We start from the raw sequence: 18,797 nt of genomic DNA, 5'->3' as shown, positions 1-18,797 counted from the left end.
GGATAACAATTGAGATGTAATATGAATAAATTAATAAAATATTTTTTTTAATGTCATAATCTCAAAAAAAAAAAATGAAGGGTTTGAGAGCATTTCTAAGACAACCTTGAAAGCTAAACAGAGATTGGCACCATTTGTGGAAGAACTGCTCGGGCGATGGAAGAATGGGCAGTAAAAAAATAAATAAATAAAAGTGGGCAAATATGAAATTTATATAAAAGGTTGTTCCACTCATAGTGCAGCACACACTTGGGATCCCTGTAAGTACTCGGAGGGTTGGAAGTGGGTGTGAGCTAACTGAAGAGGAGAGTGTAGAGAGTTCTAACTTCTCTGTGCTTATAAATGATGTGCACTGCACTGGCAGCATCTCAAGGATAGTACTGTAGACTTCTGAGTTCCAGAAAAAGTAAGCTCATCTGCTTCATTCCTTCCAGCTTCCACATTATGGAAACAGTAGGGAGGAGCGGGGAAGATGCAGGAAGGATGCATTTTGACAGCCAATTGTACTTCTAATCTCCAGAGCTGGCAAATAGGAGCCTATTCAGGGATATGTCGCTCTTGCCAGTGGCATCTGGCAATTAATGCTGAAATGTGGCTTCCAGCTTGCAAAAAAGCTGAGCATTTCTCTGCACAGATTTAAAGAGAATTGGCATTCACTCACTTTTTTTTCTACTACAGTGTGCTAAAATCAACTGTGTATAAAGGCAGTTAGAAATAATGTGCACTTGGGCTAATTCTAGCCATATTAACCTTCCCATAAGTTCAGGAAAACTTTAGTAAATTGTAATGTTAAAGCTGCTACTTTGATTCCAAAGCAATACAATACAAAACAGAACAAAACAACAACAAAACCCAAACCAAAAGAAAAAAAATAACATAACAAAACATCAAAAAACCTAACCAACCAACCAACCAACCAAACAAACAAACAAAAACCCCACAAACCACAAAATAAAATACGAACAAAACAAACAAACAACCCCTCCCCCCAAAAAACCAATCAAAACCACAAGCAAAATGCAGAACTTGACCAAGGCAAGCTTTCAGTTTCAGTTCCAGGTCTCAGCCTTTGGCAAATGTCACTCAGGCCTTTTTTTTTTTTTTTTTTTTTTTGTCAAGGTGGACATTCCCATGTCCTCTGATGCCCTGGAACCATAGGCAATGCTACTTCATCAATTCCAAAAGCACCGTCCCTAATTTCTGTACCTGGATAGTGACTTCTAACTCTAATAAGAGAAGTGCAAACCTGTCGTAAACAACCTCCTAGGCATCCCCAGGTGACAGCAGGGTTTCTGCCTGTCCCACTCTCAACTCCGTATCATCTCACAATGCTGTGCCTAAGACAATTTGAGTAGACGAGAATTAGGCTGACTTTATTAAGTCATCCAGAAGACAGAAGGGGCTAGGGTCCATGTGGCCTTGGTGGGATACAAAGTGGGACACTGAGCTGAGAGACAGAGGCTACAGAAAGCAATGTGTTCCCCAAGGAGAACAGGTACTGCTGGAAAAGAGAAGGCATGCGATATAAAAGAGAGGAAAAGATGTGAATAGTTACTATGCCTTTAACTCTCTTCTGGGCATTGCATAAAAGTGCAAACTTCCCTAATTTTGAAGGTAGAAGGAAGAATTTATATAATTTGATCAAAATATCTCAGTCAGGGGCAAACTCAGAAATACTGAATTTTGAAAATCAGAAATCTGAATCAATATCAGATTTCTGAATTCTTTTTCTTTTTTACATTTAAAGTACACAGACACACACAGACACACATACACACACACACCCCACTTCACAGAGAAAGGCTCACCACAGAACTCTATTCAAAACTGATGTAAAAATCTGATTCAAGAATCCAGGAGGTATAGAGATTGGGAGGTGAGAGAGGTAGCCAGGTGGGAGAGGTAGTCAGTCAGTTCTTCCTCCCACTGAAACAACTAGATATTAATAAAAAATTAATCTGAACAATTAACTCATAGTCGATACAATGTTTCAATCTCTGTGGATTACTCTCCCAAACCTCTCAAACATCTGTAAGAAGATACAAGGTGAGCCTCCCTGTGCTTGGCTAAGCAAAGGTTCACCTATTAACAAAAGGAGCAATGACATCAAGAAACATTAAAAACTTGACTTTGTAAAAAATAAAACATGTTTAAATTTGAAACTCACATTTAAGACAAAGAAAAGACAAGATGAATAAGTGGGAAAACATTTGGACAATGTGTGTCTGGCAGTGAACTTGTACATGGAATATGTGTAGGAACAAGTTAATGTGATAATTAGGTATGTTGAAAGGAAAGCATTTCATCGTATTTCCACAAAATGATATGCAAACCAAACTGAGAATATAAAAAGTGCTCACCATCATCAATCTTACCAAAATGCAGTTATAATATATGTCCATTGCTATCAACATAAAAGAAAGGTAAAATTTAGAACAACTGACAAGAGAAGGTATCAGTATTAAAAAAATATTATATGTAAAATTTACCCATTAAATCTTATTTTAATATATATGAATATACATATATCTGAATATGTGTGTGTGCACATGTGTGTGTGTGTGTGCGTGCATGCGTGTGTGCATATGTTGGGGACACAGCCTACATAGTTATTAGAACATAGAGAAGAGATAAGGGCCCTCTGAGATTAGGAAAGGACCCAGGCCTCCACTATTCTCCAACTCTGCTAAAGTGCTTTCTTCAAATACTTTCCTCAGAAATGACCTAGATCAACAAATGCCTAAACATTGACTGTTCTGGAGAAACAACGGCTGAGTAGATCTATTTCATATTGATCCATTTGATGAATTCACACTAGTTTCATAATTTGCATTTGGAGTTTGTGATTCATATATTTCTCTTTAAGCTGATACTAAACTTCAAAACATCTAAACAAAAATTATGTAATGTATTTAAAATTATGCAAGATAATACTATAATGTTTTTAATTAAATAATTAATTTATTGTAATTATTCACATTACACCCTGATTGTCATCCCCTCCCTCTTATCTTCCCATTCCCACCCTTCCTCCTTCATCAAACCTATTCTCCTCCCCTCGACCTCTGACAGGGGTGGGGCCCCTCCTCCACTATTGTCTACACACAGTCTATCACGTCTCCTCAGGATAGCCTGCATCCCCTTTCTCTTTGTGCTCACAGGGCCACAGTGCCAAGGGCCAGGGATTAAATCTCAGGCATCAGAGTTCATGTCAGAGACAGTCCCTGCTCCCCTCCCTCCACATGCCGACTGTGTGGAGAAAGAGCTGTCCATTGGCTACATCTGACAGGGGGCTAAGTTCTCTGCATGCATTTCTCTTGGTTGGTGCATCACTTTGCACAGGCCCGCCTCAGTTCAGATCCGCTGGCCTTGAGGGTCTCCCTGTGCAGCTCTTGACCCCTCGTGGACTTTCCATCTCTCCACTCTTCCATACAACTCAGTTTTTGAAGATCATTCTCATTTTAAAATACTCAAGTCTAACTCCAGATATTGAGGGAAGCTTGCTACTTTCATAATGCACACATACACAAACACACACACAATACACACTCACACACAGAGACACATACATTTGCACAGACACTCATGAACACACAGACACTCATGAACACACAAACACACACAGACACAAGGATACACAGAGACACACAGATACAGAGACACATACACCCAGAGACATACACCAAACACACACAACACACACACACAGACACACATATACACACACAGATACACATACATACACAAAGACACACACAGACACACAGACACACAGACAGACACAAATTTGTTAGAGTTCTAAGTACATTACATTGACAGCCAGCAGCAATGTGTCACAGCATCTCCACACGTAGGTGCTGTAAGGTAATTAGCTTTGTCTATTTCCCTGATGCAGTGAGAGGGTTCATATGCCCTGCACTGTATCCTATAGATCAGATGTTTTCGTCTCTTACCAAAATGCAGGAGTAACTGTCAGTATTATCCTCCCATGTTCAATATGGCAAGGAAAAGGGAGAATATGTGACCTAAAAGAAGTGAGGAAGGCACCATGCACTTATTGAACAACTGCTAGGGTCACTTAGCATTTCACTAGTATGGTGACAATTTTGGAAAACTTAAAGTGAGATTACAAACCTTCCTCAACAGGAGAAAAATCATACATTCAACCTAAGCCCAAGAATGATGGATTGCTGATATTATGAAAAAATAAAATGAAAGTTTTAGTCTTTGTAAGCAATAAAAGCTAATGCTTACTCTGAATTATGCTCTAGAAAGAGAATGAGTTGATAATTTATTTGTGTTCATTCATCATATTCTCAAAATAACTGTTTGATGGAGAAGCTACCATTAGTATCATTTTGTAGATGAGAACAAGAAAGTTTTCTTGTCTTGAAATCCATGCCTAACAAACATGGTATTACACCATGAGGCTGATCAAGAGTATCAGCGTCTAAACACTGAGCTCTCTTGGTTACTTTACAGGTCAATAATGAAGGCAGTGGCTCTGCTACAAGGAAAACACAAGCTTGGAAACAACCAAAGGCATGTAAGAATTTTCTAGATACCCCCTCCATGATGTTATTCTTGGCCGTCAACTTGACTACACCTAGAACTAACTAAAATCCAAGCAGATGGGTAGACTTGTGAAAGAGTTTTCTTATCTGAGTCATTTGCAGTGAGAAGACCCACCTTTAATTTGCATCTTTTGAGGTGGGAAGACCAAACTAATTAAAGATTAATATCTTTAATTTTTATTTTTAAAAAAAGATGAAAATCTGGGCCACACTTTCTGGTTGCAGCCTATGTAAAGTACACGGAAGAAGGAAGCTTGCTCTCTCTCTTTGCTTTCTTGTACTCACTCTTGCCAGCAAGTTCATCCCTTCACTAGTATTTGAGGCTACTTCTCCAGGATTTCAATGTATGCTGAAGACAGCTGTGGCATTCAGCCTTGTGGACTGAACAACTACTGGATTTTAAGAGTTTTTATTGATAGAAAGTCATTTTTGTACTAGCTGGACCACAGCCTGTAAGAAACTCTAATAAGTGTGTGTGTGTGTGTGTGTGTGTGTGTGTGTGTGTGTGTGTGTGTGTTTCATTCTAATAGCTCTGTTTCTCTAGAGAACCTTGACTAATACACCCTATTACTTTGGTTATTTTCTCTTTCTTTAAGAATGAAAAATCTAGTTTAAATGAGAAAAGTTTTATACTCCATTGGGTAGCAATAAAATTTTCATCCTCATTAAATTTCTTATTAGGATAATAGGAAAATGTTAGATTATGAGGTATTTTATTCCATTTTATGCATACAATCCTTTTATACTATCAGTTGCCCTTTCTCTCTTCCTTTGTCTCATGCACATCCCAACATAAAAGACTTTTAAGTTAGCATATTCCCCTGCTCAGTCATTGATCTTGCCTCTACATTGTGCATACCTAAGATCCCTCTCTCCTGGATATTTTCAATATATGAGTTATTGTGAAATACCAAAATCCTAGTGTGCTGGGGGCACTAGAATCTTAGTTCTTCAACACAGTGACTCCCTCTCCTTGGGTAGATGCAGAAGGGAGATTGCTGGGAATATGAAATTCTTGTTTGAAGTTTTTATTTATTTGTTTTTATTTTGTTTCTGTTTATTTTCTTTTATCACGCAGAGTCTCATAAGGCCATTTTCACACTTGCGTAGACTGTAGTTTAAGCATATTCCCCTGCACTATGCTACGTTTCACGTTTGCGTAGACTGTAGTTTGAGCACATTCCCCTGCACTACGCCACATTTCACGCTTTAAGCACATTCCCCTGCACTATGCCACGTTTCACGCTTGCGTAGACTGTACTTTAAGCACATTCCCCTGCACTATGCTACATTTCATGCTTGCGTAGACTGTAGTTTAAGCACATTCCCCTGCACTATGCCACGTTTCCCGCTTGCGTAGACTGTAGTTTAAGCACATTCCCCTGCACTATGCTACACTTCCTTACTCCCTGTTCTCCACTTTCATAGTTCCCTTTCCTTCAGGCAGGTTTGTTTCCAATTTTTCAGATTTTTTTAAGAAAGCCCGCAATTTTTGCCTTACTGACTATACTAATTTATAGCCCACCATGTGTGCATATAAGAGTCCCCCTTTCTCTATATTTCTCCTAGTATTTAATATATTTTATTTTTTAATAACTGTTCTTACAAGATGACTGAGAGGAAATTTCTGCAGTTCGTCATCTTGCTTTATGTAAGTGCAGATATTCCACCATGCTTTTTAGAAATATGTTTGGTTATTTTATACCAATTATAAATGACAGAAATAGAAGCTGAGGAAAATAAATAATGGATATATTGTTTTTTGTGCAAGTATGTAGACCAGATATTCGAACCCCTAGGCCCACATACAATATGGATGAGCATGGCAGTCAGCTTTATTCCCAGCCTCAGAGAACCAGGACAGAGGATTTCAAGTCAAACTGGTGGATAAACCAAGAAAGAATTCACAAGCTTCAGATTCAGCAAGAGGCCCTGCCTCAATCAGTAAGTACAGAGCAATAAAGAGGACACTTGATGACTACCTTGGGCCTTTATACTTATGCACACACATGATGCCATGCACATGCAATAAAAATACGTGGCATAAATAAAATTATAATAAATAAAATTTAAAAACATGATAGGCACAATGCCAGTAGTGGCAGGCCCAGGGACCCAGGAATGGAGACCTTGCAACTTGCTTGATACGGATCTGAGCTTGATGTGTCCTCCAGATGACCCTGCATGGACAGGAGTTGAATCGTCTGACAAAGATCCCATACCTCCTGACTCCCTGAGCTCATCACGTGTTGCCACGCCATCTACTACTTTCATAATGGCAGCTTTCACTCCGCTCTCCTCTCTCCTTACCTTGATGTGCTCCCCTCCTGCATCTCTTGGCTCTCCAAAAATCACTGAGTACAGAAAGCTACATGTTCTGCCATACTCAAGTAATAATACCTGGCCAGCAACTTATGCTTAAGGATAAGAATATTTCAGATAAAGAAGCAACACTAATTTGGGGAAAAGGCCAAAATTGTTCCTTACTAAGGTTTTCAATGGTTTATGATTTACAAATGGCATATTAAAAGCATGAGGCATTGAGGAAATAAATTTCCAGGGCTGAACATTCGATTAAGTAAAAAGAAAAAACACCTATGACTTGGAACTTTAAAGAAAAGCCTTGGGTGGATTCTGAGGAAGGGATAAACCAAGAGTGGGATGGTGAGCAAAGCAGCTTGGGTTAATGATCTGACTTTTATGGAAAGATGAGCTGCCACAGATAGCAGACCTTGGAATTGTCATACTTAAGAAGAAAAGAGTGGGATTCTTAAAGAGCATATTAGAGCTGAAGCACTTAGGGATGCAGCTACGTTTTGCTATACTCAAGGATTTCACAAAAGATGCCTAACTAGGTATCAGGCTGAGCTTAAAAAATTAACTGCAAGTTGTGTCTAGTACCTCCATACAAAAATAGCCTAAGAGTACTAATGTCTAGTTGAAAGGAAACCACAAAGGCTGTGCCCTTCGGCCCAATCCAAAACTGACTGAAGAGTTCAAACATTGAATTTAATAAGGAATTAAATGATGCTCTTGCTTTTGGGGTTTGTGGGGCACAGACACAGGACTTGCTTCTCTTTCCTGAAATTTAGACGAGGTTGAAATTCTGTAGAGTTTTATGCAATTATCGTGTGAAATAACTGATTTTATTTCCTTAAAACCTTTTTGGTTTTACTTAACTAACCAAAGAGCCGAGGTTTGTTTTCTGTGGTATATTTGATTGTATGCCTGCCTGCTAGCAGCTACCGAGAACATTATCTGTCAGCTTGCATCAAATGTCTGACTCTTATTTTGCACGGCTCCTGTTCATCCCTGCTTTGAGCATCCCTGGCAACATCTGGAAGTTTTAGGGCTGGTTCCCCACAACACAACTTGGTAACTACTAGAGAAAAAAAATAAGCTAGAACCAATAAAGATGCTTCTGAGTGAGAAGCACCTGTGTGGACCCAAGGTGTGGCTAGCATAGTCCTCATGACTTAAAAATAAATAAACAAATAAAAAATAAAAAGCCCAGGGACCATGTCAAAGGAAAGACCAACAGGAGAAAAAGGCTCATTACTGCATCTGAAAAACATCAAAAAGAATAGAATTGTATACAAAATAGCAATTCCCCTTTCTCTGTATACACTTTTAAAATATGTCTTTGTCAGTGACCCTCTTGATTACATTTCAGAATATCTCCCTAACCTCTGCCCTGACTCTTCATGACCACAATGATTTTCAGCACTTCCTACCACTCTTCACTAACAATGCATGCTCATACTACTTCTGAGCTGGATGCCTTTCACTGTATAGATGGCACTCTTTCTTCTCCATTGGCTCCTACTTTATTATTATTATTAAATCTATTTATTCTCTATAATTATTTTAAAGCATCTATACAGCAGCAATATGATGCCTCCAAGGTCTAATCTGACCACCGTGTGAAGCTAATTCTGGGGCACTTACAAAATCCACAGTCACAAATTCCTATTCTCTAATCATTTGCACCACAAGTAATAGACAAAGGGCTTCCAAAACATTTAGCTATGCTTGGTGAAAATTGATAATCAACTGAAAGGCCTCACAGTGTGTTTCGTATCTTTGTTTCTCTCTATGCTCATTAAAATGTAACAATTGTATTAGTGAAATAAAAAAATGTAATAATAAATGGAACTGCAGCCGTGCAACCACCAGCCCAACAGCAATAAGAAAAAGGCATTTCATTCCAGGGAAATGCTGTACAAGATAATGTGGTTCTATGATTGAATCAGCCTGGAAGCTATCTACTACCTAGTGACATCATAGCCCCCTCGATGTCAGCATAATACACAGCTGCGTGTTTGTGATGATTTTGTGGGAGATTCTGCACTAGCAGCAGGATAAAGCTGAGGATGTGTCAGTAGGAAGAACTGGTGATACTCCGCAGTAACAATATACCTGACTACGCTTCTGAAGGTGTTCATGGAATGATACACGTTAAACCAGTTTCCTACACCGTACCTAAAAAATACTTAGTGTAAACTGTAGAGTGTGTTACGATGGCACCAGCCTCATGTATCTCGAAGTGTGTAGGGATCTGACTTCTCACAATGACTGAATCACAGAAAAGCACATGTAACCTGTGACCGCATCCTCTTCAGAAAACAATACCAGTAAATTAAGGGAACTGTTAAAATGAAATGCAGGTAACTCGACTTCAAATACTGGTTCTTTTGACTCTGTTAATGTTTATGGAATTCTAAAAATGGGAAAATGAAAAAAAATCAAATACCATCAGAATAGACAAGGTAGACTGGTGGTACCTTTAATTTAATGTCAGTATCATAGACTTTAAAAATAAGTTGTGAGTTTGGGCTTTTCAGAAATACAGAATACTAAGTGACAGCCACACCTGCATCTTCTTTTTTTAATGTGGGAGATTTGTGAACATTCAATAACATTTCTTGGATTAGTTTATTTAAAGCAGGGTTTTGTTATTAAAACAGCCAGAATTAAATCCACAATCCATGAGACTGCTTAATTGCTATTGATGCCTTACAGTCTAAGACATTGAAATTCAAGCAGCATACAATTACAAGGGCTCAAACCAGTGATTCCATTGATTTAATAATGTGTAATCACTATTCTCCATATGCATTTTATTTAAGCAATTTTAACACAGGAGGAAATGGGAGGTGCTGTAATACAGAGCTAACAAAGTTTTGGCTTTGTAAGACAACAATTCACAGGATTATTTTCAATAATAATAATAATAATAATATCTTAGTAGACTCTATGAAATAATTTACTAGTCTAATCTTTATAAAAAAACTATCCAAAACAGAATTATAGTAAATTATTATAACAGAAATTTCTGACATATCAGATATTGGGTCTAAAGGTCAATTATTCTTACAAACAATTAAATTAAAGTTAGTGGAAAAGGAGACAAAAAGAATTTTAGGAGTGCTTCAAGACAATTTTCAGTTGCAATTGTGTTAAGAAACGACAATTTCTTAGGGCTGGGATGAAGGCTGTGCTAATAAAATGCCTGCCGTGTAAGCATGAGGACCTGAGTGCAGATTCCTAGACCACACAGAAAAGGTCTGGGTAGCAATGGGTCAGGAAAGCCAGCACTGAATAGGCTAGGGTGGCTCTGTAACGCTCACTGGCCAGCCAGCCTTGCTGTGCTGAAGAACTTCCTGATTAGTCAGAGACCTTTTGTATCAAAAGCAAAGATCTTATTTCTAGGAGAGTGGAAGATCAATATGAGAAGTAAAAGGAGGGATGAGGGACCACTGACACTAAAGTTGTCTGATAATGCCTCAAGGAATCATATTACTTCATATTTGCCTAAAAATTAAATATATGGGGTGTGTGTGTGTGTGTGTGTGTGTGTGTGTGTGTGTGTGTGTGTGTGTGTGTGTATGAAGTCTGGCCAGTTTGGCCACTTGTTCTGACAATGCCTCCCACAGAAACTACATACTAACACAAACCCCCATACTAGGCTCAAGAAACCCAAGTGACACACAAAGCTATATAGACTATTGATATAGTCCTTGATTACTTCTCATAGGTTTAAGGTAAGGCCCTGTTACTATACATGATGCAGAATTAGGACAGAGGACTCAGATGGCTCAATCTGGATTAATCTTGAATGCCTCCGTCCTGTGATCTAGTCAACATGGTACCAGAAAATACTACGCAAGCCTCCAAGGTTTGGAAGTGATTACTAGTCCTACGAAGGTGCAACACCTACGAACCAAACAAAATGATGACCAGCACAGAAAGAAGCCGATTGTGGTTTAATATATGGCAGGCACATGTTGGCAGTAACCTGTAGTTGTCTAATTAGATTTAAATCATGCTCAGCACAAGTGAAGTCATGCAGGGACTCACTTACCTGGACTACTTTTTTACTAAGATAAATCCAGGCCTAATGATTCCACTGCATGTGCTACCACTGATAAAGACTTCCAGAGTGAATTTCCTATGAACTCTGCACTTGCAGAATGAGGGATGAAATTTACAGTGGCCTCTCATTCTTTTTTATTAATGCTACTGATAGTGTCTGCTGCTCAACTCTTTCTGCAATCATCTTAAGAGGTTAACTTTCTTCTCCCTCATCATGCATAGGTTAACAAACACCTCTGTAAGTGACTAAATAGCATTAATGATATATGAATTAAGTCAAGGATATTCACAGATGTAGATTTGGCTTTGTCTCTTTGTTTTCCGAAACAAGGTCCCACTACATAGCCTTGGAGGTCCTCTAATTAGCTATGTGGACAAAGCTACCCTGGAATTACAGAGACCTGCTTGTCTCTGCATCCAGAGTACCAGGTTTAAAGGGATGCACCTCCAGCTCGGATGTAGATCTGGAAATTCCTCCTGTCATGACCGATGATAAACATCTAATGATGCTAACAAAAGAGTCTTCAGGGGACAGCCATTGGTCCTGTCATCGGAAGCTGCGTTCGTCGCCATTAGGATAAAGAGTAGCCAAACAAGGCGCTTTAGAAATGAAAGAATGTGTGAAAACCCTGCATGTTCTTGGCTCTTTGTTTCACTTTATGGTGATAATAGATTTTAAGTTTGGAATGTGGATATTACTGTATTTTTATGTATTTTAACTGGAGAGTAGGACTGTTTGAGGATGGTTAGCTACCAGAAATGAGATCCGTGAAGAATGGCTTCTTCCTAGAGAGTAACTTCAGGGTACTCAGCTGTGTGCCTTAAATGTGCTGTGTGTTTATAATTATAGAAACTGAAATCACATATGACTCAGAACATGTGTTTAATTTTCAGTGTACTAAGTGACAATGATAATGAATAAACAGTTTAGAACATCCTCCACCATCATGGCATTTCATTTGACCTGCTGCCTCTGTGCACAGAATTAGACCTGGTCAATCTCCAGGCAGTTCCTGAGAGGAAGTGATCCCCAAGAACTCCATGGTACTTGACTGATCTATTTGTAACAAGGAAGAAATATGGAGTCACTTTAATTTGGTGTAAATTAAAGGCTTTTCTCAGGGCGAAGGCTTCTTAGGAGGACAAGGTGTAAAATTAATACTCTGGATAGAACAAGAGTATGTAGAGGTAAGCATCAATCCCAGGATTAACCTAATGCTCAGAGCCAAAGGGCAGTTTGCTACCAGCATTACTGTTTTTATTTTGCCTTTTTTTGTCTTCTGTAATGTCCAGAAGTGTTATAGATTTTACAGCTCCAACTTTTATATTATTGCCTCTACAATGGCCCTCAGTTTCCACTGCAATGATGAGACAGAATTGATTCAAACCTATGTGAGTAGAGTGCCTCTGTGGAAGGCCCAGACTGTCTGTACCAAATATTTAAAATTTATAAAGCCATGGCATAAAGCTTGACATCTGAATGCCAGCTAGGAATGAGTTTTAAAAACTGTATCAAATTTTGGAATAAGAGTTTGAGGTTAGATGGGAAGTCCATAGGAAAAGATAACAGGGTGACCAGCAAGACGGACTGGACATAGTCTGAAATGGGAACAAACACAAACATAATAAAATTTATAATGTACTTAGAGACCTCGTGTTGTGATATGTACTAAGAGTCCTACCATTACTCACACACACTTTCTACTGGAAAAAGTCTCTGTACTTAGAATGGAAGAGGACAAGGGTCCGCATATATAAATACTTCCTAAATGTCTAAACTTTCAAAATACATAAAAACAAACTGACCCATTGTAAAGCTCTCCACAAGAAAAAAAAATACTATGTGAAAATCTACAAAATTATGAATAAATTCAGTTATTTGCAAATCTTCTCTGAAGTGCACTGATGGTCTCCACACTCCTCCCTAGGCAGGAAGGCATCGAGTGGAGCAGACTGCTCTGTAGCTGGAGCAGAACATGTGCACAATAAAAGATTCTGAAGAAATGAATGATCATCCACCCAGGGCCTTACAGGACAATTATGACTTTATATATAACACTTTACATTTCTATGCTTGGCTTCTTCTCCCCAAATTGTTAAAAAAATAAATCTTGAACTTTCAATGAATCTTAATATTTGTATATTAGCATACAAATATGTTTATTAAAATTATGTATCATCACATCTAATAATAAATACATGTGATCTTTTAAAATATTTTTATCTATCATCTATCTACCTATTTATCATCTACCAATCCATCAATAAATCTATCAATCTATCATCTGTCTATCATCTATCTATCTATCTATCTATCTATTAATAGTGGAAACAAAAAGGTAAATGAAACTATTTACTTTTTATGTTTTACACAGAAGCACCAGTTAATGAAAGAAGTGTCTTACTCAACAGAATAATTCTGATGTAATGTATTTTAAATTAGTTGTCAAGGAAAAACCATAAACATTGAAAACATGTCTTACCCATACAACCCAAGACTGTTTTTGGCTTATTTGATTTAAAGAAGTTCTCTGTATCTCTGGATGTTCGGGAACTCACTATGTAGAGTAGTGTAGCCTTGCACCCACAGAGATATACCTGCCTGCCTTTTGAGTGCTGGGATTAAAAGCACATCTGGGCTCCTAGATGTTTTGAAAATAAATAGCAACTTATAAATAATTGGTAATTCATTTGCAAATAAATTTTGGTGCTTATGTGTAAGGTTCTAACCTTGAAAGGCCTTTATTTCTTCTCTGTGAAATGGAATCTCTTCATTTTTGCATAGATGTTGTGCGAGGGTTAGATGACCCAGTACACTCAGAGCATTTGAGGCTAACTATGTGTCACTTTAGAGCGCTGAGCACTTTCACCTGAACAACAATGGTCGAGTCTCAGACATTGTCATGTGAACCTTTTCAACCATCTTCTCTTTATCACAGAGAGCAGTAGAAACTACTTCTTCCTCAAAGCAGCTGTAACACTGACAAATAGAACACTGTCCTCCTTTGTGGGTCTTTGGAAGGGCTGACCATAAGGATACATTTTGACTTACAATCACTAATTGCAGGTCATAGACACAACATTCCAGAGGTGAGAGGCCAAGCCTCAGGACAAAGGCATGCCAGAAAAGCTAAGGGGTGATGACATAGACAAGTCCTTCTGAGCATCCCCTTAGTCAGCCATGACATCTTGTTCTTTATTCAATCCCATTTACAAGGCGTTGTTTATTCTTTATTCAAATTACTTATAAACAGTGAGAATTTTCTCCAGCTATCTGGGGCTTCATGTCTGACAGGTCCAGATGTTTTCTTAGGGCTCTGAGGACTGTAGATTAAAGGGCACCAAAGCAAAGGCAGGAAGAGCATTTGTCAAGATGTGCCAGAGTCATGTGTTACATACAAATTCCAGTTGACATAATCAGAGCATTTCCTGTGATTCTAAAGCCAAGAGTAAGAGCAGTGTAGCACTCTCATGTCTCCCTGTTCTCAATAAAAATCATTTCACTTCCACATTTAGTAAAATATTTATATCAGTAAAAGTAAACCTCCAATTTTTCACTTAAGGTCATCATTACAGTGTTAAGGAGTAAATATTACATGAACTTAACCTTACTTTACTGACATGATTATGCCTAGTTGTATCTATCTGCAGTCTATGCCAGTACCACAGGAGATAAAGCAGATAGAAAAAGAACACAAGTCTTTATTCTCTATGCTTGGATGAGAATGCAGGATACTTTGGTTTTGGTGCTGACAGGACTTCTCATGAAGTTAATTACTCAATGCAAAAACTTTTATAGTTTTCAAGAGAATAAATCTAAAATGAATTGCCAAAGGGTTAAGTCAAGGAAGCTGGGGAAAACGCACTCTTATCTTTCATTCTGCAATTTCTATGACCACATACACTCCTCTTTTGATTTTCTTGCTTCATTGATAAAAAAGACCCAAGTATTAAAATCAGTGATAACAAACTTAATCTCTCCCTCTAAAGATATATATATAGTCACATCTGCAATATCTCCTGTGACAGAAGATAGTGCTGACAAAGACCAGGAATTCAAATGGAGAGTCCCCGAGGACAGCCATTCATCTCTTTACATTCTTAGTGGGTGCAGATTTCTAAAGTTCACATTTTGATCAGATAGACCTGTGATTGAATGTGTCAGTAAACTGTTGTCAAGACTGCAAGGTCAACAGTAAAATGTATGTGTAGAAACTTTCTCAATGTACCCTTCATTTTATGGAAATCTACTAAAGATGGTTTGCTTAAATACTGAATTATAGGAGCTTACTGAATGACCACAGACTTATAGGAGCTTTAATTTCACTAGAATCAAATCTACCTTCAACAACAAATGGACCATTCTTCTTTAATTAAAAGGTGAGAAAGTAGAGGGAACCCAAACTCAACCTAGAGCAATTATTCATTAGAAGTCTGACAATTACAATTTTTACAAGAAATATTTTTGGCAGGTTGGGTGTTGGGATGGCAGTTTGGAGGGGAAGCAGGCAATATGCTTACCTTAAATAACAAGTCTTTCTTTCCATAACGGAGCTCTTTCAGTTGAGCTTGGATTTTTTTGGACTGTAAAAGCAGAGATATGTATTAATGTCTATGTTCACTTGTATGTTCAATCTTGAGGATTTGATTTTTTTTTCACATAGCACAGGAGTAAGTGTTTCAGTCTAGTCAAAGAGAATCCCATAATTTGGATAATCATCAGAGAAGACTAAACGTAGCTTTGGCATCAGACATGTAGACAAGTGGGTCAGGAATTAAGAATTCACAGTCTGTTAAAAAAATATATGTTTACAAAGGTCTTATTTAAATAAATATTCTGTATTCTTCTACCTCACACTCAAACACACAAAATATCTATAATTCAGAAATGATAAACAAATTAGTTTTAAGTGGCAAATGCATCTATAATGTATAAATGCAGTTGTCTATATTTTATTTAATTACTTTTAAAGATCAGTGATGGGTGAGTGTAAATGGATGGTCAGGTTTTAATTCACTGTATTTCCAATGCAGACAAGCATACAAATGGACAGAATGCTGAATTCTATGATTCAACAGTATATTAGGATGCAGAGGACTACACTTTGAGCAAGGTCACTATAAATATAAAATGTTAGACACACTCAGTTGCTCCCAGTGACATATTGCTACACACATTTATCTACATCCTGATAATTCATCTGTAAGCCAGAGAAGAAGATGATGTGTCCTCAGCCTTTTAGGAAAGACTCAGTTAACAATATCTAATGTGAGTACTTCAGTTCACTGAGGGCAGAAACATCCACATGGGCATATATACACATGACAATATATACATGTCATGGGCAAATGTACATGTACAAAACCTAAGAAAGATTAATAGGTGCTTAGTTTTTCAACACACACTCTAAAATCAGAACAAATGTGAAGGTTAGTATGTTGTATGATATTAAATTACATGACAATTTGTGAAGCTGTCCAGGACAGTTTTATGTTTGAATACACAGCAAGTGTGATAGCATAAAAAACCCCACCCGGATCAAATTCCATGATGGTGAGGAAATTGAGTCTTTCCCAGAGATGAGCCCTCAGACTGGTTATCCAGTACCAAGTAGACACCCCTAGAAACATATGTGCACACAAAACTCAATTGGCCCAACAGATTGTATTTATATATTTTTATATGCACATCTAACAGTAATCATCAAAAAAGCATAGGCTATGAATGTGAGAGGGAACAGGGATGAGAGAGAAGGGGGAATGACTTAAATCTATTTTTATTAAATTAGAAGAACAGTTATTAAAAAAAGAAGTTTGTAACTGAGGCAACTGTTTGACATTTTTGTTTTGGGTTTTTAAAGGTAGCTCATGCCTATCAAAAGTTATCTTTTCTTCTTGTTAGAGGCAGTGAGTGTGAAATGTTCTGTGCTCAGAAGAGTAAAATTTCCTAGTGAGAACTCAGCGTTGACAATGGCTTTTAATAAAGAACATTTACATGTGACCCTTCAATCTCTCCCACTTTTACTGTGGAATTAATACTTCTGATAAGTACTCTCCTTCAAAACTTCCAAAGTATTCCAAAACAATGGGAACTGGGTCAAAGCCTGGTCTCCCTCTAACTTTTTTTCTATGGTGATTCTGGTTTACATGGCTCTTATTTCTTGTACCACTCATTAGTACAGGATACATTTGTTCTCATGACTTTCAGCTGAGCCAAAGAATCTCTCAGGGAAACAGGCCTTCTCTCAAATAGTGTTGATAGGCATGGGCAGGAATCAGCAGATCACTCCTGCATGCAGTATGCATTTGTATGACCTTTCCAATACCATCTTCACTCTGTCTCATAATCAGTGCTTTATATTTTAGGAGCCACAAAGGACTAGTTTTAACCATTTGTGGTATCCATTTACAATCTTTTTTTTTTTTACTTAGAAGGTGCATAGTGTGATTTAAACTTTTATTGTAACAATCGATATTTAAAGCACCATGTGTAGTGGTTTTAGTAGATAAAACTAGAATTAAACTGACATTTCCGTCCCCCTCCCCATTTTCTCCCCTGAATTTAGTGACCACATCATGGTAGCTTTCTTGGTCTTTGTTTTCATGAAGATACCACGAATTGTTCCCACCCCCAAGTCATCTGCATTGCACAGTCCAGATGTAATTGTCAGTACCTTGATAAGCAAAATCCTTTCTAGGTTTCACCAAGATTATACAAAAACACATAAATTGGAAGGAATCTATTTATTGTGGAAAGTAAGTTAATTGAAATCATATAGCATGCTGATTTAGCTTGTCAGGAATATTTGGATAAGTTAAAATTATCAAATAGAGATTAGCCTCTAACAAATGGTATAATATTTGGATTCTCCATAATTTTATTTTTACTGCATAAATACTTTTAAGTGCAATTTCAAATATGAGATCATGAAGCTTCTGCGTGTGCACGAGCTAATTAAAGCTGGAAATTAGGATAACGGCATCTCGAAGAACGTGATGAGCAGGATGCAGGCAGCCATGGTGGAACGGCTTAGCTCCTTCGTCTCATTTAGGAGACAACTGTCTAATCTGAGATTCCTTCCTTCGCATTTATGTTCAAATAACTTTCTTTTTATGAAATAATAGTAGTGGGGATGGCAGATGGTGTTGACAGGCTTTTCTGTTTGCAATGGTTGTTGTATAACTATTTCCTCTGAATTGAAATATTAGCTCTTAGAGGGAGGAGGAAGGAGGGAGGCTCCTAAGACTTGAGCAGCTAATGATTGTTCACCAGGATCAGGAAGCCCAGGGATTTAGAAGACCCCTGGCAGCTCAGCAATAAACCTTGGCAATTGCGCCCCCATGGTGCTGAGACACAGCTTTCTTGAGCTGTGTCCCACTGTGTGGTGAGGATTTTAGAGAAGCAGCTGTCTTTACTCATTCTGTTTCTAATGCCCTGTGTACACTATTGAATACATTAATATTCGCCTCTCACCAGGAAGGGCACAGCGCATGTTTTTTTTTAAAATATATTTTATTAATTTATTCATATTTCATCTCAGTTGTTATCCCCTCCCTTGTATCCTCCCATTCCTCCCTCCCTCCCGCTTTCCCCTTAGTCCCTTTCCCTATGACTATGACTGAGGGGGACCTCCTCCCCCTGTATATGCTCATAGGGTATCAAGTCTCTTTTTGGTAGCCTGCTATCCTTCCTCTGAGTGACACCAGGTCTCCCCCTCCAGGGGACATGGTCAAATATGGGGCACCAGAGTTTATGTGAAAGTCAGACCCCACTCTCCACTCAACTGTGGAGAATGTCCTGTTCATTGGCTAGATCTGGGTAGGGGTTCGAAGTTTACTGCACTTATT

General features: G+C 38.0%; 1 protein-coding gene across 2 annotated transcripts in view; it reads right to left on the bottom strand.

Moving 5' to 3' along the window:
- The window catches only part of LUZP2 (leucine zipper protein 2), a 362,411-nt gene that overhangs the window by 77,261 nt on the left and 266,353 nt on the right, over positions 1–18,797 (bottom strand). For both annotated transcript variants that reach the window (XM_084771425.1, XM_084771424.1), the window contains one exon: positions 15,471–15,533. In XM_084771425.1, coding sequence (XP_084627551.1) covers positions 15,471–15,533 — 63 coding nt within the window. The remainder of the gene's footprint in view (positions 1–15,470; positions 15,534–18,797) is intronic.

This window comes from Acomys minous (genome assembly GCF_964271855.1).
Source record: "Acomys minous genome assembly, chromosome: 2".
In the NCBI taxonomy this organism is placed as follows: Eukaryota; Metazoa; Chordata; class Mammalia; order Rodentia; family Muridae; genus Acomys; species Acomys minous.
The sequence above is the reverse complement of the archived record's forward strand: the minus strand, read 5'-3'. Positions and strand labels throughout refer to the sequence as shown.